The sequence below is a fragment of the Crocuta crocuta genome, unplaced genomic scaffold (assembly GCF_008692635.1).
Source record: "Crocuta crocuta isolate KB4526 unplaced genomic scaffold, BGI_CrCroc_1.0 scaffold260, whole genome shotgun sequence".
Taxonomy (NCBI): Eukaryota; Metazoa; Chordata; class Mammalia; order Carnivora; family Hyaenidae; genus Crocuta; species Crocuta crocuta.
In genome coordinates this window covers 5042906-5065669 of record NW_027527525.1, presented here as the reverse complement: position 1 = coordinate 5065669, position 22764 = coordinate 5042906, and the positions used below count along the sequence as shown (strand labels likewise).

Here is a 22764-nt window from a genome sequence, read left to right as displayed (position 1 = left end):
GCGATGCCCGCAGCGGTATCCCCTCTGTGGCCCGCCCTGCCTTGAGCCAGCCCCGCCCCGGATGGTAGCTGTGTAACATTTTTCTGACTAGCGGACCTAAGTCCCACCATTAGCTTGCCTTTTCATAATTTTCTTCCATATTCTCAAACGTGTGTCATTTCAAATGGACTTTGAGAATGTTACTTCTCTTTCTTTCTGAATCCTTCCCTCCCCCAATCCCAGCAGTGTTTTTATTATGATTGCATTGAATGTATAGATTGATTTAGGGGAGTTTTAAACCTAATTTTGGTAAGATACTAAATAGCTTTCCAATCTTTGAAAGTATTTTTTTAAGTTTGTTTATTTTTCAGAAAGAGCATGAGTAGGGGTGTCAGAGAGACAGAGAGAGACAGAGGGAGGGAAGGGAGGGAGAGAGAGAGAGAGAGAGAATCCGAAGCAGGCTTCATGCTGTCAGCAGAGTCCGATGCAGGGCTCAGTCCCATGAACTGTGAGGTCATGACCTGAGCCAAAATCAAGAGTCGGGCACTTAACCGACTGAGCCACTCACGTGCATCTGAAAGTATTTTGAATTCATATATTAGAAATCTGTCATCTCTTTTTTACAGCATCAGCTAATTTTGTTTTGTTTAAACCCAACTAATTTTAACTTGATTTTTGAAAGCTATCATTCCTTTTATCTCATCTAGCAAATGAGGTTGATAATACATTAGCCTAGAAAAGTGTGTGTTCTCCAAAAGTAATACAGGCTTAGAACTCTGACCTCTTTATTCCAAACTCTTTGAGATGGTGAAGGCAATTTTTTTACAACGTCCTGGAAAGTCCTTTCGGTTTGCATGATCTGCTTCTGCCTCCCCTCCCAGCCTCCTGTCCCTCATCTCCTTATTCCAAAGATGAGCTCTGACCCTGCTAACCTGCCAGAGCTTTTCTACTTGAAGTTCAGGCACCAGCAGGGAGACTGGGTCAGCGCGACAGGAATGAGTGACTGCACATTCGTTAGGAGTGAGCAGAGCTGACGTGCGTTTGCTCTGGCACGGAGCTAGGTGTGTGTCTAAAAATTTGTATACAGAAGAGCCTCCCTAATTGAAGGTCCTAAAAGGCATTATTAACTGTGCCAAACCTCTCCTCCACCTATCGACATTTTTACTACTCTGGTTTCATAAATTCAGGCATCCCCACCTTTGAGCGGCTGCTTTCCCAGGAACCTCGTTAAGTTGACCTGGTTGCCAGTCAGTGGTTTATTTACTTCTCAGGTGTATGTCCTGCTTGTATATCCCACCGTATTTTCATTTTTACTCTTTGTTTCTCCAGTGAGAGGTATCTGTTGGTGTGTCTTTTATCTTTCCAATGTCTAACACTCAAGGATACAAATAGTAATGCAGTCATTAAATGTTTACTGAATAAATGAATGGGCTGAGATGACTGATAGGTGGTTTGTTTTGTTTCTGAAACACACGTCATGCCTAAGAAATGGGGACTTTGGGCAGCCAAGTATTAAGACAACTCCTAAGTTTCTCTGTCCACCTCAGGAAGGCCTTATTCAAACCCTCTAGTGTAGAGGAGTGAAAAGCTCCCAAGTTATCAAAATTTGGAGAAAGTAAACTTAAAATTAACTAAGTCCAAGGAGCGCCTGGGTGGCTCAGTTAAGCATCTGACTTCAGCTCAGGTCACGATCTCACAGTTCATGGGTTCAAGCCCCACATTGGGCTCTGCGCTGGCAGCTCAGAGCCTGGAGCTGCTTTGGATTCTGTGTCTGTTTCTGTCTCTGCCCCTCCCCTACTCATGCTCTATCTGTGTCTCTCTCTCTCAAAAAAAAACATGAAAAAAAATTAACTAAATCCAAGCAGGGCACATTTAAACTTGGAGTTCCAAAGTGAATTTATGAAAGTATAGACATTTAATCAAAAAGAACATTAAATAATGTTATATTTAATAAGATTAAACATTCTATACTTTTAGCTACTGCAAATTTAAATTGCTCAAGTTTTTCTAACACATAATATTGGCTGATAGAATATGATAAGAGCTCCCATTGTTCTCCCAGTCTGGGTAGATGAGCATATGGTAATTGTACTTTGCTTTTTAGAAAATTAAGCTTAACTTTAACTCAGACATTACTCCCACACTCTACACTGAGTGTTAATATACTGTCAATTACTCTGATATCAAAAACCCAATACTTCTTATTGTAAATACTTTTAGTGGGTTGCTGGTTTTCAAGATAACCAAATCCGTTAAACAGAAACTATCTTGTAAATTCCTTTCGGTGTTCATGGTTTGTTGTTTGGCCACAGGTACATATGAGAGATCAAGAAATTGCTACTACAGCGAAAGACCTAGAAATGAGACATCTGGAACTGGAATCACAGAAGAGACTTTATGAGAAGGTATAAATCATCTGTTCTCACTGTAAGAGCTGCAGGGTTTATACAAACTCTCTTTAGATTGTATTTATTCATGATTTTTTAATGTTTTATTTATTTTTTAAAATTTATTTTTTAAGCAGATACAATGTCATCCAGGTTTGTAAGATAGAATGTCTGAATGTACAGTTTGTTGTAATTCTTTAATTCACCTTTCTCTTAGTAACTTAGTTACAGCTTGAAGCACCAGCTGTTAGCCCCAAATTTGGCCTCAGGATTTTCTGTCAACGTACTAAGTTTCCCTCTATCTGTGTAGTAGTACCTACAGAATACCCCTGTACTTCACACAGATTTTACAAGGTAAATCAGACAAGAACTGTACAGTACTTTATTTATTTTAATGTTTTTTATTTATTTCTGAGAGAGAGAGACAGCATGAACAGGGGAGGGTCAGAGAGAGGGGAAGACACAGAATCTGAAACAGGCTCCAGGCTCTGAGCTGGCTGTCAGCATAGAGCCCGACACAGGGCTTGAACCCACAAACCATGAGATCATGACCTGAGCCGAAAGTCGGACGCTTAACCAAGTCACCGAGGCACCCCATACAGTACTTTAAATTAGAATCTTCTGGAATCAAATTGTCAAGTATCTACTTAGAATATATAATTTCGTTTCCACAACACTGGATAAAGGAATTTTATTAATATAAATATTTGTTATTTGGGAAAAGCATTTTGTTATTCATTTATTTAATGTTAAAACCATAAGTTTTCACTTGCCTCAGTCCTCTTAAAGTGAGACTATGAGTTTGAAATTAGCGATAACTGCAAATATGTAGCAGGTAATATGACTGTTATTCACATTAAATAAGATTTAAAACATATGGCATCCATTCGTATCTATAACACGTTTAAGTACCACACTGCACTACTTCTAGAACCGAGCCAGGGAGTCACACTTTGGCTAAGTCTCCTATGATTTTAATTCATTTGGACTAAACCTAAATTTCCTTTTTACTGTCCTTCCTTTAGGGGAGCTGGGTGGTGGCACACAGGGGCATGATTTCTGAATTAACAGGAAATTTGCAAGAAAAATACTAAGAATTTCCAAGTCTGTTTCTCTCAGATTCTCAAATATTAACAGTTTGCTAAATTGGCAGTCTCCTTCTCTTTCTATCTGTACACAAATACACACATAGATGCATTTTTTTTCTAAACTTTTTTAAGACAAAGTTGCAAACAAGATACCCTTTTACCCTTAAATACTTCAGTGTATATTTCCTAAAACCAAGGAATCCTTACCCTTCCACAAAGGTGTGTCTGTAGTTCCCTGTCTTTAGACAGGTAAGAATTGGAGGAAAAGAAACCTGGATTTGGAGAAGTCTGGGGTCAGCTTGCTCCCTGCAGACTCAAGACCAACCATCCAACAGAGAAGAAGAAAAATAAATAAAATAAAATAAATAAATAAAACCAAGGAATGCTTATTACATGATCACAGAACACTTAACAAAATTGGGAAATGAACGTATCATTATCTGTTGCATAAGCCTTATTCAGATTTTATCAATTGTCCTAAACATGTCCTTTTATTTTATTTTATTTTTACAAATAATTTATTGCCAAGTTGGTTTCCATATAACATCCAGTGCTTTTAGAGCAGGGGCGCCTGGGTGGCTCAGTCAGTTGAGCATCCAACTTCCGTTCAGGTCATGATCTCATGGTTCATGAGTTCGAGCCCCGTGTCAGGCTGTGTGCTGACAGCTCAGAGCCTGGAGCCTGCTTCAGATTCTGTGTCTCCCTCCCTCTCTCTCTGCCCCTCCCCTATTCATGCTCTGTCTCTTCTCTGTGTGTCTCTCTCTCTCAAAAATAAATAACCATTTAAAAAAATGTTCTTTAGAGCAAAAGGAAGTCTAAGATAATCCATTTTTTTTCAGTTGTCCTGTCTCTTTAGTCTCCTCTAAGTGAGCACCACTCCCAAGTTCTTCTTTACTTCTTTATATTTTACAGCAATGATATTTTTTAACAATTTGATCAGATATTTTGTAGAATGTCCCTCAACATTTGTCTGTTGCTTCCTCACATAAGGTTCACTTGCACACTTTTCACAGAAATGCCTAAGACATGATGGCTGAGTTTCTTTCCACACATCAATGTATCCATACCATTTTTGCCCTCTTTGGACATATTTATTAAGCAAACTAATAGAGTTAGAGAAGACCAAACCTATTCAACAAGACTAACATAAAATCATGAATTTCATCTGGTCCGTTAGATTCAGACATGAGGCTACTGCCTTTTTCATCGACTTAGTGATTAGTACTTTACCTGCCAAACTTAGCTCTTGCATTAGGTTGATTAGCTGTGTCTATTTCTAAACCAATTACATCTAGAAAACAGATAATATTGTTTTGCCCTCTGCTGGAAATATATGCTCAATATCCCATATATATCTAATTTGAATAAGAAACGTTTTAACAAAAGAATAAAAGCACAAACAAGTGAATACTGACCTCTGATCCAGATTCCCTCCCCTTCATCTCCTAGGACCTTGTTACATCAAATCCATTTTCTGCCTCTGTCTTGGTCTCTCTCTCGTGTATGTGTACCTTCTCCTTGGCACAGGCCCACCCTCGTCAACATTGCTGTGACAATGAAATGAGTTAATATCTAGACGTCAATGATAGGAGTCCCCGACACTACCCTCAGGTTCAGTGATTTGCTAGAAGGACTGACGGAACTCAGAAAAGCTGTTACACTTGTGATTATGGTTTATTACAGTGGAAGGAAACAAATGAAATTCAGCAAAGGTAGGAGGTGCCTGGCTGGCTCAGCCGATGGAGCATATAACTCCTGAACTCAGGGTCATGAATTTGAGCCCCACGCTGGGTGTCGAGATTACTTAAAAACAAAACAAACAAAACAAAACAGAAACCTCAGCAAAAGTAAAAGGCACACAGTGTAGAGTCCAGGAGAGACCAGACACACGGCTCTGGTCGTCCTCTCCCAGTGGAGGCGTGCTGGGAGCACTGAATTTCGCCAGCAAAGATGTATGACAACACATGTAGAGTATTGCCAACAGTACAGCTCACTCGAGTCTTGATATCCAGGGTTTTACTGGGAACCAGTCACACGGGCAGTGAGCGCCACTGGCTGAACCTGGGTACTTGCTCTGCAGAGGTCACAGCCGATCTGCTGTGGCCCGAGGCTCCTACCGTACGTCACATTATTAGCGTAAGCTGTGTGGGGGAGCCCCAGACCCCAGCTGCACAGAGATACTCTTATCAGGTACCATATTCCCAGGGTTTAGAGCTGGTCAAGAGTTCATCTTTGCTTTGGAACATTCAGGATTTGAATAACTCTGGCTACTGAGTTGCCCTTTTACTGCACAGTGTCTGATATTGGCACATGCTGGATAGGTGTTCGTTTCCCATCATCCCCTTGGCTTAAGATGCTCTGACATTTTACAGAATGAATTGACAACTTCCTTCCCCCACTCGCTTCTTCAAACCACCACCTTGTGGTCTTTTCACTGTTGTAGATTCCCATGGTTTTCCTCCTAATCCCTAATTTCTACACATACACTGTTTTGCCTCTTATGGAGTATCTAAGATTCTATATTCTGCTTTTCTATTTTACTTACTAAGATCCTTTTTCTGGGGCGCCTGGGTGGCTCAGTCGGTTAAGCGTCCGACTCCACTCAGGTCATGATCTCGCGGTTTGTTGGGTTCGAGCCCCACGTCGGGCTCTGTGCTGACTGCCAGCTCAGAGCCTGGAGCCTGTTTCGGATTCTGTGTCTCCCTCTCTCTCTGACCCTCCCCTGCTCATGCTGTGTCTGTCTCTCTCTCTCCCTCAGAAATAAATACAATATTAAAAAAAAATTTTAAGATCCTTTTTCTAAATGACTGCATATCTCAACAGTTGCCATTTGTTATAGATATTGATGAACCAGAACTTAAACTTTTTTTCTGTTGTTGGATGTTTAAGTGGCTTACAATTTTTGGCAATAAACTTCTTCATACATCTATCTTCTCTGCATATAATTGGAAAACATTTTTATTAATTACGAAGTTAATTATGTTGCCAGTAGATAATCAGAACAGCGGGAATAAGTCCCTGAATTAGGAAATAACTCCTAATGTCATCAATAAGGATAAGTGAGATTATTTGGTACATACAGTTGCTATTCTGCATTTTTTTAAACTTAAATCTTCATGAATACTCTTTGCCGTCCTTCCCTACAACACTGTACTTAGCACTCACTCCCCAGGCCCCTGGCGCTGGCAAGCACTCATTCACTTTCTGTCTCTATGGATTTGCCTATTATGACATTTCATATAAATAAAAATCATACAATGTACAGTCTTTTGTGACTGGTTTCTTTCACACAGCATAATGTTTTCAAGGTTTATTCGCGTTGTGGCATGAATTATTACTTCATTTCCTTTTTACAGCTGAATAATATTCCAGTGTATGGATAGACCACCTTTTGTTTATCCATTTATCAGTTGGTGGATATTTGGGTTGTGAGCTGTGATGAGTAGCGCTGCTATGAAAATTCATGTACAGCATTTTGTTCGAACATATATTTTCAGTTCTCTTAGCTCTGTACCCAGGAGTGTAGAGTTCTCATTTCTCTACATTCTTGTGAACAGTTGTTCCCATCCGTCCTTCTGATTGTAGCCTCAGCAGTGGGTGTGAAGTGGTGTCCTGCGGCTTTGATTTTCATTTTTCCAAGGACTGGTGATGCTGGGCATCTTTTTGTGTGTATATTGGCCATTTTTATATCTTTTTTGGAGAACGTGTGGCTATAATGACTGTTCAGAGTACACACAGCCATACTTTTGGTTTTTATTATCTCCTGTCATTTTTTATTGAAAACTAGATCTGTTAAATCATGTGATATGACAGTTCTGAAAATCAGATTCTCCTCCCTCTTCAGAATTTCTTGTTTCTTAGCGACTTCACAGAGTTGATTCAGTAAAGCTTAATTTACAGAACGAAATTAAAGTCTTCACTCAGTTTTAGTGACTGCACAGAGATTTCCTTAAGTTTCCTTGAACCAGGAAAGCCTCTAGGTCTTTGCCAAGGGGCTCTCTGTGCATTATGTTGGGGCAGGGCTTCAACACTTAGCTGCACAGCTCACAACTCTTGAGAGTTCCCCTCCTGACTGTGCAGAACTTCCGCTCACCAGCCACTAGAGCCTCGCACTTCCTCAGTCTGAGCATTCACAGCCCTGGGCGTGTGCCTAGCCCTCCACATGCGCATGGACTTTAGGTCTCCAGGAATCTATCAGCTTTTCAAAGGGCCCTGCAGACATCTAATTCTTCAACTTTTTCTATAAAACTTTTTGATTAACTTCTGGTTTGCACTGCGATAGGCTGTCTCCGGCAGCCAAGATATTCACCGGCTTCCTCTAATGTTTTTCAGCAGATGTGCCCACGGGGAAAAGGCAGTTCAAAGTAGTGAGTTCTGAGTCACGACCAGTAAAGACAGCTTTGGGAGTAGGCTCTTCCAGAACCACCTATCGGTCAGATGGGGACTGTCAGTGGACAGTGGGAGTTTGAAGGAGCCCCACCTCCATTTTGCCCCTTCCTTTGGCTGCCAGGTCCCTGGTTTTCAAGGCTAATGCCGAGCTTAGGGGCTGGGCGGGACTAGGGATAATGCAAGTTAAAAATGCCCTAATGCTTTCTGTTCTTACCAGGATTCAGCCATTTTTATGAGTAAATGTTCCTCAGATTGCTGCAAGCCTTTGGTTAATTTCCATAGTTCTGAAAGACTTGCTTTCCCAAGCATTCTCAGGGCTCTTGTGGACAAAAGTATTTTCAGAAGTCCCTATGATTGCATCTTCAGTGAGGTCACTGCTGTTTGCTTTTTACTTTGAAAATTCAATGGCTACAGTTTTTATCTGTGTGCTAGAATTCTGGGGGGGAGGTCATTTTGTGTTCTAGCATTGTTATATAGATTTGTGATTTCTCTCTTCTGTTGTAACAAATGGGTTTGTTTTTTTTAACAGAATCTTATTAGAAATCACGAAGCTGTCGCAAAAGAGATGAGAGAAGATGCAGATGCCTACAGACGAAAAGTGGATCTTGAAGAACACATGTTCCACAAACTGATAGAAGCAGGTCAAACTCAGAACGAAAAAACTCAGAAGGTAAAAATATGGTGAACTTAGTGTATGTAGAGAGGGGGAAGTTTCCATCTGGCTTGCTTTTCCGTTTATTTTTCCCTGTCCTGCCTCCCGCGTCTGCCATCCTTCCAAAGGGAGAAATTCAAAATGGAACTCTGTGAAGGAGTTAATTCATTTCTTTGCTTCAGTTATCACAGCTCTTAGAATCTCACATTATTTTATTTATAGGCTACTTCACTGCCAGACATATACCAGTATCTTTTATATTTGTTGAGAATTTTCAGACCTAGAAGAAGATACAAGGGAAATAGTAACTTTATAAATATTAACCTACTGTGTTATGTCTCAGAAATTATCGCTGAGCAGATTAGTTTTTTTTACCAGGCAAAGCATCAAGTCTTTTACTGGTATATAAGCCAAGGTTTCCAAAGTATATTCTGTAGAATATTAGTAACTGTCATTCAGTAAAATAGAGGGTGGCAAGTAAGTATTAGAAGTGCTATTTAAAGTTGGGATTTTTCAGGCCACCTGGGTGGCTCAGTCAGTTAAGCGTCTGACTCTTGATTCTGGCTCTGGTCATGATCTCACGGTTCATGGGGTCCATCTGTGCTGACAGTGCTGATCCTGCTTGGGATTCTTTCTCTCTCCCCCTCCCTCTCTCTCTCTACCTCTCTCTCTCTACCTGTCCCCCTCCCTCTCTCTCTCTCTCTCTCCTTCCCTCCCTCTCCCTCCCTCCCCTTCTCTGCTTCTCCCTTGCTGTCTCTGTCTCTCTCAGAATAAATAAATAAACTTTAAAAAAAGAAGTTAGGATTTTTCATGCCAAATTTGAGGATATGGTACATTGTGAAGCTTTAAGAAAATTTCCCAAACTTATTTTGTAGAATTTCTGTGGAAATGCTGGCTTCAGTGAATTGAAATAGAATTTGAGAACTTCAAAAAAGAACGTTCTGTATTATCCAGTCAACAAAATGCTAAGTAGGTCTGTGGCCAGGCCTGGCCCTCGTCCAAAAGCCAGGAATAGTAGAAGATTTCTCTGTCTTCTGTTCAACAACCATCCCTTAGCTGATCCCATCAGAATAGCCCACCATTTATTTTTCCTTACAGGCTTTTGTTCAGTCTGTAAGAATGGGCTCTTGTGACTCCTTTTCACAGGTTGAAACATGGAAATTGTTTAATCGCACCCATTCCTGAGCCTAGAAATTCTCAATCTTAGCTATGCACTAGGATCACCTTTGTAAAAGTTCCAATATCTAGCCGCCCCAGAGACTGATATAATTGGTTTGTGCTGGGTCCTGGGCACCAGTTTATTTTAAACACCGTTAGGTTACAAACAGGTACCCTACACACTTGGTTACATTGAATGGATATACCATATTTTATATACAATCTGACCTTGTTTCTGGAATTTACAAATATTTCTTAGTTAATTGAAGAAAATTTGGCAGAAGCTGAACAAGCATGTCTAAATGCCGACTGGCGAATTCAAGCTTTACATAAACAAAGATGTGATGATCTACAGCGGAACGAATGTTACCGGGAAATGGCCAAACTCCTTCGGGAAAACAGAAGGAAAGAAACAGAAGTATTGAATGCAATGGTGGGGGAGGGAGCTAAAAAGGTAAGAATGGGGTTACAGATTTTTTGCTACTCATTGTTTAAATTTTGAAATATCTGGTTTGATGCTTCTGTTGTTTGATTATAATTTTTGTTGGAAAAGCTAACCTAATTTTAATAGGTATATGCAGAGAAGAAATCTAATATGATGCCTAAAAACTGACTAGGCATCTCTCTCATTGACATTAGTGCCTCTCAAGTTCTCAGCTTCCTGGAGTGGACCTGTTCTGGCTAATTGGATAATATTATTACTTTAATTTACCTAGTTTTTGATTCTTACAATGTAGAGGACTTTAAACAGGTAGGAAATATATGTAGCTACTACTAACAAAACCTGAAATAATAGTGACAATGAGCAAGATAGAAGTGTTTCTCTTTTTCATGTGAAAGAAGCCTGGGGGTAGGAACCCAGGGCTGGTTTCCTGGCTGCAAAGTCATTAGGGAAAGGGGCTCCTTCAGTCTTTTCTGCACTACTTCCTGGTGCATGGCTTTCCTTCTCAAGGACCGCTTCCCATCCAAGATGACCGCTGGTTTTCCAGCCATCACATATGCGTTCCAGACAGTGGGAGGAAGAGGGGGCAGAAGTAGGAAAGGGCCAGCTCCCAGCTGAGACAACTCTGTAACTCTTTCCAGAAGTCCCATGTCACATTCTAGCCACATCTGTCTGCAGAGGATGTTGGGAAATGTCGCATTTTTAGCAGGGAGCATTATCATCCCAAGTAAAAGTAGAATTCTATTCCTAAAGAAGAATCAGAGAATGGATTTCGAGGCGGCAGCTAAGAGTATATGTCACACAGACGAATCCTTCGGTTGACCCCACCAGCAGCAGCATCCATGCTCTGTAGATATTATCGCAGGCACCGTGGGCTTCCCCGAGGACACTGCAGAGCTACGGAGATCATGCACTAGATAACTGGCTGCTGCTCATTCCTCCTTGTGCCGCTCTGTCGTGTTGTCTGTTCTGAAAGCTTCTCATAATGTATTCATGTCACTTCAAGTCACTATTCCTATTCATTCTCCTCCTACCCCATCTAACATGGCCCTGTCTGGGAACACTCTCAATCAAGGACGGGGGGGTGGGGGGAGTGATGCCCTCCGAGGCTGTTCTCCTCAGGAAAGTTATGGTAGAGGCCCACGTCTTCGAGGATTGCTGACCTTGGCACTAGACTGTGCTCTGTTAGGTGCTGCTGTACTTTGGGTAAAACGGTACATTTGAGGGTGGGCTCAGAATCACTGTAAGGGCTTTCCATACCACCCAGAGTTCCTCCTGTGTATATGGTGTCCTGGGCTCTAAAGTTCGCTCGACTACTGAGTGGCCTTGGGAAATCACTAGGACTCCGTCTGCTCATCAGTAACGGGAAAGGCCTGGATATCTGTGGTTCCTCCTGGCCCTGATGAGTCTCTCAAATTATGTCACTTCATGCATATTTAATGCATTAGCATTTCTATAACAAAAATTATATGTTAACTAGCTTGGATTTAAATTTTAAAAAATTATATGTGTGTTTGCATATAAGAGCTGTAGCACAGAACACTGATGAACTTTAGGAGTTGTAGAATATCTTAAATGTATTGTTTTTAGTTACCCTTGAGCTAATTTTCAGATAACTGTTTTCTCACTTTTCCTTGACTTCCATGGCAGAGCTGGGCAAAGAATTCATTCTCTGAACTTTGTAGAGCTTACTATTAAGGGATAGCATGCAAATTAAGTAAGAAAATTGTCATTAATTTTAAAAACTATATCCCATAAAGTTTGACACTTGAAGCATGTTGGTATGACTTATTATTTCAAAGGCAGTGGGTACCCGTGTGTGTGCTCTGTGGCACATCACACGTGCCTGCACCTTCGAGACTCTTCAGCCTTGGGCCAGGACTGGCACCCAGATTACCCTAAAACCAGAGAGATCCTACACACCATGGGAATCCCTAAGGAAGTGGAGTAGAGGAGATGGAAGGGAGTTACTCCACTGTGGGAACTGACATTACCCCAACTTTTAGGTGATTTTTATTTTCTTTCATTTATTTGCACATAGTGGGAGGAAGCTAAAGAAAAAGACTTTCATTTGAAGTCAGAAAAGAAAGCTTCGACTCTCTCAGATGCATCTCGAAAGTGGTTTCTGGAGAAGGAGCTAGATGATGCTATAGAACATGCTGAACACCCATACAGGACAGGTGAGTGGCCATGAGTGCCTTTCTCTTAATGATACTTCGGAGTCATTCATCACAGGTGGTCTCTTTGCTGTCATGAACAAATCCGTGAGCTGTGTTCTGACACTTTACTCAAATGATTGCCCAACTAAAAGGCGATCACCAGTCATCATTTTTGGGGTTGCTGGGGCTTGTTAAGAAACAAAACAAAACAGAAAAAAACAGCTCCAGTCAAGAAAACTCTCTCAGCCATCTTGTAGAAGTCTGTTTCATTCTGTGGTTCCATGGTCCTTGGCATCCCTGTAATCCATCAGAGTATGATTTGTTTTCAAAGTGCTATTTCTAGTTTATTTTGGTTAACTTTGTGCTTTGCCAATAGCTGGTCCTCAGAACAACAGTGCGGTAAAGTAGCACAAGGAAACTTGTTACAGCCAAACATTAGGTTTGGGGTTACAGGCTCACAGTGCCAGCAACCGAAAATCTCGATTACTGTACTTAGAATTCTAAAGTAGGGGCACCTGGGGGCTCAGTCGGTTGAGCATCCGACCTCAGCTCAGGTCATGATCTCACAGCTCGTGAGTTCGAACCCCGCATCGGGCTGTGCTCAGAGCCTGGAGCCTGCTTCAGATTCTGTGTCTCCCTCTCTCTGCTCCTCCCCAACTTGTATGCCCACGTGCGCTCGTGCATGCGCTCTCTCTCAAATATTTTTTTTAAAGAATATTTTTAGTGCCTCCAAATAAGCCCTGTACCCATTTGCATTCACTGCCCACTTCCCTCACTGCCCCCCAGCCCCAGGTTCCCACTGATCAACTTCCTGGTCTTCCATAGATCTGTCTGCTCAGGAAGCTTCATCTAAATGGAATCCAGTGATATATGGTCTTTGTGTCTGACTTCTTTCACATCATGTAATGTTTTAAGGTCCAGCCACGTTGCAGCATGCATCAGGATTTCATTCCTTTTTATGGCCTGTATTGCTTTGTGTCAGTACTCCACATTTTATTTATCCATTTAGGTTGTGTCCACTTCCTGGCTTTTATGAATAATGTCACTATGTGCGTAACTTTTAGAATTCACAAATTTGAAAAGTAGAAATGTAGGTCAGGTGCATCATCATTTAATTATGCCTACTTTTGAAACTCCTCATTAGCCCTCATGCTTTAAAAAAAAATTTTTTTTTTCATATGTATTTATTTTGAGAGAAAGAGTGTGAAAGCATGGTAAGGGTGGGCAGAGAGAGAGGGAGAGAGAATGTCAAGCAGGCCCCACGCTGTCAGCACAGAGCCCGACGCGGGACTCCATCCCACAACCGTGAGATCATGACATGGGCCAAAGTCAAGAGTCGGATGCTCAACTGACTGAGCCCCCCGAGCACCCCAGCCCATGAGGAAGGAGAGAGGAGTGTCACTCATTGCACAACGTGAATATTTACAACCGGCTTACAAAAGACAGTAACCCATGGAGCTGCTCCCTGCCCCTAACCCTCTCACACTCCTTCCTCCTCTAGGAAGAAACAATTCATGCGACTTTGAGAGAACCTATGGGTTTGGAAGTAGAAAAAAGGAAGAAACCGCAAAAGGCTTCTTCCGCTTCCCTCATCAGGAATCAGGAGTCCCCCTGCATGTTGGCCCCTCTGCCTTCATGGGCTCTTCCTACCATGCTCCCTAAATTTTTTTTTTACCTTTCCTAAATTTCACCAGTGAGAGATAATTTGGTTAAGAATCATCCATTTTTCAAAAGGCAGACATGTAAGGATTTGTTATTTTCTTAATCAGGGTGTATAAATGAAATCAGAGTCATTTGATCTTAACATTGGGAGATAATCAGCTGTAATTAGGAAAATGGCATTTTGATTGGAGGTGCTCAGCATTAGGTCTGTCACTCAGGGCCTAGAATAAAGGCACCGTGAAGTAGGAACCAGATAAGAGTGTGCCAGTGACGGGTCGTTTATTTCAAATTTTTGCATAGTGTCAAATCTTTATTAGCAGTGGGGAGGAAATTCTCATTATTTTCTAGAAAACAGAACCTTCTGGACAATGTGAACCTTCTGAACCTTCTGTAACCCCTAAAATCCTGGGTCCATAAATTTAAATTATAGCTGAATAGTCATGTCCTATAAAACAGTATTGGTCCAGAGTTTTAAATGAGCAAAAGATTTGAATATACTGTTCTCCAAAGAAGATACAATACACACATGAAAAGATGTTTAACTTCGTTAGTCATTAGGGAAATACAAACCAAAACCATATGAGGAAAACATTTTTTAAATACGAAAACACAGTGAGATGCTGTTTCACACCCACTAGCATGACTGTAATCCGACAATAACACATGTTGACGAGGGGCAGACAACAGTTGGAACAGTGCTAGAGGGGATGTGACATGGTGCAGCCACTCTGGGAAACGGTCTGGCAGCTTCTGGGAAGGTTATACGTAGGGTGACTATATGAGCCCACAGTCCCGCGGGTCGGCACGTGCCCAGGACATTCGGAAGCACGTCCCCACAAACACCTGTACGTGATGTGCACGGCATCGTTCTTCATAAGAGCCAGGAAGTATAAACAACCCGGATATCCGTCAGACCAGGAGTGGACCAGCACAATAGAGCACATCCATGCGACGGAAACTTCCATAGCAATAAAAAGTGGGTGAACCTTGAAAACCTTAGGCTAAGTTTAAGGAGCCAGACATAAAAGCACACGTAGCCTATGCTGTTACTCATGTGAAATGTTTACAACAGGCAGATCCCATTGAGATAGAAAGTGGACTGGTGGTTTCAGGGAGATCAGGGGGGTAACCCCTAATGGCCATGAGGGGTTGGGGTTTGGAGGTGATGAAAATGTTCTAGGTTAGTGGTGATGGTTGTACAGCTCCGAATATGTGAAGAACATTGAATTGTCCACTTCACCAGGGTGAATTTTAGGGGATGTGGATTAGATCCCAATGAAACTGTTATTTAAAAAAAAGACTGTAGTAAGTGCTGTTATCGGGTGGGGCCTTTGACCAGGTTGTAAGGTCCTGGGCCTTTAAAAGGGAGCGGGCTTGGAGCCACCAGAGCGCGCTTGAGAGGGAGGGCTTCCAGCAAGAGCCCCTCCCGCGCGGCCGGCACCTGGGTCCTGGTTCCAGCTTTATNGTGGGGCCTTTGACCAGGTTGTAAGGTCCTGGGCCTTTAAAAGGGAGCGCGCTTGAGAGGGAGGGCTTCCGGCAAGAGCCCCTCCCTCGCGGCCGGCACCTGGGTCCTGGTTCCAGCTTTACGCTCCGTGAACCTGGCCGGAGTTTCTGAGCTGTGGACCTCGGGGCAGTTTATTTAGCCGCTTGCGTTTGTTCATTTGGATTTATTCAGAAATGTTGACTGGTCTTCACTTTCCTCATTTGTAAGATGAGAACATTAGAGACCAGGCGATCTTTCGCTTTGCTACAGCACTAGCACGGAGGTGCACCATTTTCTGTGGCAAAACCCTTGCCGGTCTGCGGGCCTCTGAGACTCTTCCCAGAAACATGCGCATACACACATACACACAGTTTCCCCTTATGTTTGTGGATTCACCAAAGTCCCCATGAATTCCACTCACACATGACAGAACGTGTTAGAGGTAATGAATCCATGGGAGAAGTTAGACCAGCTGGAGCAGGGAGCTCATGCACAGGAGTCACCGAGACCACTGAAGACGACAGAAGATAGGGACGGTCAGGGCCGGGCTCAGGGGCTGGGCCACATCCTGTTTGCCAACCTGCATAGACAGCAGAATGACCTGGAAACACTAGTAGGGCCTAACCTCCTGGGTAAGAAACTTGGTGCCGCGGTTACAAGAAGGAAGGAATTGTGCTGTGTACCTTTTATTCCTTTTGAATTTTGTGGTACTTGTAATCCAGATTTGGTACATAAATACTGATTTAATATGAATCCCCTTTGGGGCTTTAAAATATATTAAGTGAAGAAAAAGAACAAGTTGTGGTATAAAAAGTACAGGAAAGGAACTTTCTGACTTATTCTTTATGTGTTCAAATTTGTTATGTTTTTTTGTTTTTTTGGTAAGTTACAGATTAAAAAAATACTCAGGACCTCACCTACAGTGATTTAATTTGGGAGAATTGGGATAGAAGCTAGGAAGCTGGGTTTTTGTTGTAAAATTTCATAGGTGAGTCTGCTTAGCCAGTGAGTGGAACATGGCTGTAGGCAAAGTTCAGCGCTGCATCAGATACCTCATGTTTACACCATGGCCCCTCGTGAAGGAGAAGTGAGGTAAACAGCTGTTGGCCCACTGGGTTTTAGAGGACATATGGTAGGCCAGGCACAGTGGGGCCTCAGATTTGGAAGGATCTGGAGGACCACCGTCTGCTGTGGGAATCCTCTGTGACATGACAGTAGTGAAGAGTGCGTATCTAGCTCATGCCAGAAAATTACAGGGCTCACTACCTGATTCCACTTCTGCCAGTATTTTATTTAAAAGCTGTGTCTTCCTTCTGTAAAGTTGAATAGGCTTTTTCTTTTTTTTTTTTCTTGTAAATTCTCTCATTAGAAACCATTCTTTGGAGCAAATGCAGATGACATCTACCACTACCTCTGCCACATGACAGCCCTTCAGATATTTTTTAAGAAAACCCCATGGTTCTTTTTTTTTTTACATTTATTTTTCAGAGAGTAAGACAGAGTGTGAGCAGGGAAGGGACAGAGAAAGGAGGAGACACAGAATCCAAAACAGGCTCCAGGTTCTGAGCAAGCATTCAGCATAGAGCCTGACACGGGGCTTGAACCCACAAACCGTGAGATCATGACCTGAGCCAAAGTCAGACACTCAACCAACTGAGCCACCCAGGCGCCCCCCTTCAGATATTTTGAAGATGAGGCTCACACTCCCTTTCCCCATACCAGTTCAAATTAGACATTTGGTAATTAGCCCCAAATAGTCTTAATGACTCATTGAGCTGAATCCATGAATTTAGAACCATTAGCTAAAGCCCTGGAGACCAGGTAAAAGGCAGGCATCTTACTGAGTCAGTGTAACTCAGCCACTGTGGGTGGGCTTGACTCCTGGAGGCCTGGACTCCAGAGATGAGAGTAGAAAGGAAGGAAGAGCTGTGACTCTTGTTAGGATGAAAAATCAAAAAAAGACCTTGGGGTCTTACCGGATGAAAGGCTGTAGGAATCGGAGAACAGAAAAGACACAGCTGAAGGGCAAGTGTAATTTTTGAGGTGAGAGTGGCCCAGGGGAGGCCCCAGGTTGGTTCTCTAACATTGCTGTGCATGCTGCTCCAGAAGGTCTGCAGCACCTGCCTCTCGTGGTTTCTCATTTGCTCTCTGCTGCTGAGACTAGGCCGCGCCTGCAGTAAGCTGCCGGAAGTGGGCTCAGTAGTCCCCGGGGAAGGCTCCATCATTACAATTCATAACCTCTTCCAAGAAATGTTTGGATCTCTGTCCTAACGCCGCCGCTTTTGAGTTGTTTGTTGGCTTTTCACATTAGCTAAAGGTGGTTTTTTTAATGTATTTATTTTGAGAGAGAGTGAGGGAGGGGCAGAGAGAGAGAATCCCAAACAGGCTCTGTGCAAGCAGAGCCCAAAAGGGGCTCAAACCCACAAACCACGAGGTCATGACCTGAGCTGAAATCAAGAGTCAGATGTTTATTTTAAAAACACCTTTAGCTAGGGGCACCTAGCTGCACTGCCGGTGCGCAGCCTGCTCGGGATTCTCTCCACCCCCCCACCCCACCCCACCCCCCGTCTCTGTCCCTCTTGTTATGCTCTCTCTCCCTCTCTCAAGAATAAATAAATTAAAAATAAATAATGTCACCAAAACTTCCGTTCGTTGATGAGCTGCACTCATCCGACCATCACAATGGTGACGGCACTCCTCTCAATGGAAATGTGAGGGGCTTACCTCCTTGGCAATTGTGATTTCCTAGTGACCGTGTGCAATTAAGAAAGGCTTTCTCCTCACTCCCAAGTGTCATCTTTAACAGGGCCCAGATGCCGAAGCAGACAGGCTTCCTCAAGCTCTCTGCCCAGAACCTCACAATTAAATGACACTTCTGAAGTGGATTCCTCAACACACAGTAAGTTGATAAGCAAGAAGTATTTCTTCTGTCATTTATTCATTTAAAGTTGTATTAATTTGAGAGAGAAATAAAGAGATCACATGAGCTGGGGAAGGACGGAGGGACAGGGAGAGAGAATCCCAAGCAGGCTCCTTGCTGTCAGCACAGAGCCCAATTCAGGACTCGATCTCATGAACTGTGAGATCATGACCTGAGCTGAGATCAAGAGTTGGACGCCGGGCCTCCTGAGCCACCCAAGTGCCCCTCTTCTGTCATTTAAACTTTAGTATTAATTCAAGGAAGATCGTGGCTTGACTTGTATTACAGCACATTGATACCATTTTCCTAGTGCATGGATAATGGCAATCCTGAAACAGAGGTAGCAAAATTCTCAAATTTCTAATGGGTTAGAACGAGATCGGACTGAAACCAAGTCCAGAATGTTTGCCAGGTAACATTGATGCGATTTCAGTTCTTCAGTGCCAGCGTCATCGTCCAGAAGCTATTGCCGGCTCCTGCAGAAGTCTGTCAGTCACTAAAGTAATGATATTCATAACTATTTTTTACGTCCTTGTGGAAAGAAAATCTGAGCATTAGACTTCAAAGCCATCATAGATTTGGGATTTTCTCTCTCTCTCTGGGCTGGGCTCCATCCAGTAGCCACTGAAAACGCGTGTTTGCTCTGGGCACCGTGACGGACCGCTGCGGCCACTGGTGTTGGAGCTGGACACCGTCGGCTTCATGCTGATGAGCTGACCTTTTGGGTTTTTTTGAGAAAGAATGAGAAGAGGAGCAGGGGAAGGGGAGAGAGAGAGGGAGAGAGAGAATCCCAAGCAGGCTCTGCACGGTTAGCACAGATCCCGATGTGGGACTCAAACTCCCAAACCATGAGTTCATGACCTGAGCAGAAGTCAGGAGTTGGAAGCCTAACTGACTGAGCCACCCAGGCACCCTGATTAGCCGACCTTTGATCCCTCCACTTGATTCACTGGAAGTTTTATTTTTGGAAGGGGCAGAGTGGAACAGAAATATGGTCACAGCATTAACTCATAAAGGAGCTGAAAGCTTTCCCAATAAAGTATTTGATTTCTTTTTAAATGAGAGAGGGAACAAGAAACCTGTTAGACTGATTTTCACCAACTTTTTCAATAAAACTCTCATACAGAAGAAGCAGAATTTAACAAGATCTTTTGAGTACTTGTAGAAGAACAGATTTTTAGGGACGCCTGGGTTGGGTGTCTGCCTTCGGCTCAGGTCATGATCTCATGGTCTTTGAGTGGGAGCCCCGCATCGGGCTCTGCTGACAGCTTAGAGCCTGGAGCCTGCTTTGGCTTCAGTGTCTCCCTCTCTCTCCGCTCCTCCCCTGCTCATACTCTATCTCTCTCTCTCTCAAAAATAAACATTTAAAAAAAAAAAAAAAAACCACCAGATATTTATACAGTGCCCTCTAAAGACAAACAAGCTTTATAAGAAATATACCTAATAAGTCATGGAATCCCAGTGCCGTGTACGTCTGCTAACTCACTTCACATGCATCTGTAGATTCTGCATCAGCACATGAATTAAACCAAAAGTCATGCATCAGTGAAAGTACATGAGATTCTCAACTGTTCTCCATTATGACATATCAGAACTTAAATTTTTAGTTAATTCTAAATTAGAAAATCAAGTCCAAGACATATGGTAAGTTTAGGTTATTTAGCAGCAAAATAAGACAAAAAATGTTGTATTCCTTTGGAGGAAAATATAGTTTCCTGGAATTGGAGCTGTTTGAATATGTAACTAAGTTTTAGAGAAGTATATATTTTTTTAAGTTTATTTTGAAAGAGCGTGCATGTGGGGGAAGGTCAGAGAGAAAGGGAGAGAGAGAATCCTAAGGAGGCTCCACCCTGTCAGCATAGAGCCCACTGTGGGACTCAAACCCATGAACCGTGGGATCATGACCTGAGCCAGGGTCAGGCACTTAACTGCCTGCACTTCCCAGGTGTCCTGAGAGAAGTGTATTTTTAAGGTGCTTTTTTTTCCCTTCAGATTCCAGTGTTTACTAGCCCTTCTAACTCAGTATGAATGGCTGTCCCACTTGGTTAGACACACTGTGATATTTTAACTTGACTCTCCCTGTGTTGGCCACTATTAAAACCATTTATTTTTATTTAGTCATTGGGAAAGTAGTCTTGGTATACATTTCTAAATATTAATTTTGGCAACTCGGAATGCTTTTTCTCACTCTCATTAAGCATCATAGTGAGGGAACTTACTGTTGCAAAGAACTTACTCATCCTCTCTTGGACAAGATTTGTCCTAATTTAAAAGATTGATGGGGCACCTGGGTGGCTCAGTGGGTTAAACATCCGACTTCGGCCCAGTCATGTCTGAGAGAACTGTCATGATCTCTCTCAGTTCATGGGCTTGAGCCCCACGTTGGGCTCTGTGCTGACAGACAGCTCAGAGCCTGGAGCCTGCTTGGGATTCTGTGTCTCCCTCTCTCTGCCCCTCCCCATTCACACTCTTGTCCCTTTCTGTCTCTCAAAAATACGTAAACATTAAGAAAAAAAATTTTAATTTTTTAAAATACAGATTGTCTATATCCCCCCAATGAAAAAATAAAGGCTAAGTAACCAAAAGTAGATGAGTTCTCTTTATCTGATAATTCATTCAGTTCACAAATAAATATTTGGCTTGTAAATGGAACGACATAGGGAACATGTTAGGCTTTTTGTTAAAGAAATTGGGTTTTCAAATTTCATTTCATGACTAATTTTTTGCAACAGATTTACCCTTAAAATCCATGCTCTGTCATTGCTAACATCAATCATTAAACTATTGTTAATTTAAAATTTTGTTTTCAAGTTTCTTTAAACCAAAGAAGAGTACAGTGGGACACCATGGAGCAGGATCTAATGGAGAGAGTGAGAAATCTCCGCCAGAGGCTCGCCGCCCAGGCTCGTAACCCACGTCGAACACCTCATCTTTTGGCCGCGTAGGAGGCTGGTCACCTTGAGATAGAGAGATAGCTATTTGGCAATCAATGACACTGATTTTTACATTATTTATTTTATAGCCCTAGAGAAATCAATTTTTTGTACAGAAAAATGTATGTATAAAAATTATGTGGACTATTTCATTCTGATGCTTTTTGGCTTGTAAATGTCTTCTTGTACTTTTCATAAAATCTGTGAAGCTATTAAAGCTCGTGTTAGGATCTTTCAGGTTGCAAGGACCAGCATAAACCTCTAACTTTAGTTGATAAGAGTTTATATTAAAGATAAACGGAGAACAGCAGGAAACCATCTCAACAGCTGCCCGACCAGAACTGAGAAGCCAGCAGGAAACAGCACCGACGGTGCGCGCGCCACAGCGCCCTGTCCCCGGCGGCCGAGCCCACCTGCTCATAACATCGGCGTCTCTCTCTCTCCTTCTCCAGACAGCACTGGCTGCCCTTAGCTCCATAACAGGGCTCCTCACATCTTCGTCTTGGGCATATTACTTCCAGAACCTTACCTGAACTTTTCTTTTTTTTAAAGTTTATTTTGAGAGAGTGCATGTGCTCACGCAAGTTGGGGAGGGGCAGAGGGAGAGGGAAAGAGAATCCCAAGCATCCTCAGCATGGAGCCTGATCCCACAACCTTGGAATCATAACTTGAGCTAAAATCAAATGCTTAACCGACTGAGCCATCCAAGTGCCCCTCTGAGCCCATTTCTAAAAGGAAGGCAAAGGGGCGCCTGGCTGGCTCAGTACAGCATGCAACTCTTGATCTTGGGGTTGTGAGTTCGAGCCCCATGTTGGGTGTAGAGATTATTTAAAAATAAGGTCTTCAGGAGGGAGGCAAGATGGCGGAGAAGTAGGAGTTCCATACATTTCACTCGCCTCCATCTCTCAAACGGAGAAGGCTTGAAGTCATAGGAATCCTTACAGATTCCAGGAGTTTGGGAGGAAAAGGAGACAGAGTCCACTGAATAAACCTTATAGCAGGAGTGCAAACTGGGGAAGATAAAATCGGGCCAGGACCAGAGACACGGAGGGGAGGGAGCCCCCTTTGCGGGGAGCCACAGTGAGTCAAAAGAAAGAGCGGCTGAAACTGCTCAAGGAACTGTCCCTGTCGCTGGAGAAGGGAAAAACCTCGGCTCGGGACACATAGGGACCCAGTTTCCCGCTGTCCAGCTGACCCTGAGCGGCTGCACTGATCCCAGGTGACCCCAGGAGAAACTGCTCCTCACTCACCAGCCTGACCTGGAGGGGAAGCGCGCAACTGAAGCCAGGCTTCTGTGCTTCTGGCTCTGCTCGATCCCCAGGGGGGAGGCGAGAGGCTTGAAACTGCTCAGAGGGACTCGGCCTGCGGGTTTACATTTCGGGTGATATCAATGGGACTCGTGGACTAAGGTCTGGAAACGAGGCCTGGCTTGGGACATAGAGCATGGCCCACCTTGGCTACGTCCGCGGAACAGGGAGATCAGACGCAAGAGAGTGAGTTGCAACACTTGGT

The 22764-nt window shown here is 43.0% G+C and overlaps 1 protein-coding gene and 1 non-coding gene across 5 annotated transcripts in view; both read left to right on the top strand.

Moving 5' to 3' along the window:
* The window catches only part of TBC1D31 (TBC1 domain family member 31), a 73967-nt gene extending 52563 nt beyond the window's left edge, over window positions 1–21404 (top strand). For all 4 annotated transcript variants that reach the window (XM_077764472.1, XM_077764454.1, XM_077764461.1 and 1 more), the window contains 6 exons: window positions 2292–2384; window positions 8373–8513; window positions 9913–10107; window positions 12137–12275; window positions 18206–18298; window positions 21131–21404. In XM_077764472.1, coding sequence (XP_077620598.1) covers window positions 2292–2384; window positions 8373–8513; window positions 9913–10107; window positions 12137–12275; window positions 18206–18298; window positions 21131–21264 — 795 coding nt within the window. In that variant the 3' untranslated portion in view covers window positions 21265–21404. The remainder of the gene's footprint in view (window positions 1–2291; window positions 2385–8372; window positions 8514–9912; window positions 10108–12136; window positions 12276–18205; window positions 18299–21130) is intronic.
* Window positions 3661–3791, top strand: LOC144232158 (small nucleolar RNA SNORA38). Its single transcript, XR_013335320.1, has one exon. It is a non-coding gene; the product is annotated as a small nucleolar RNA SNORA38 (small nucleolar RNA).
* Window positions 21405–22764: the final 1360 nt, after the last annotated feature.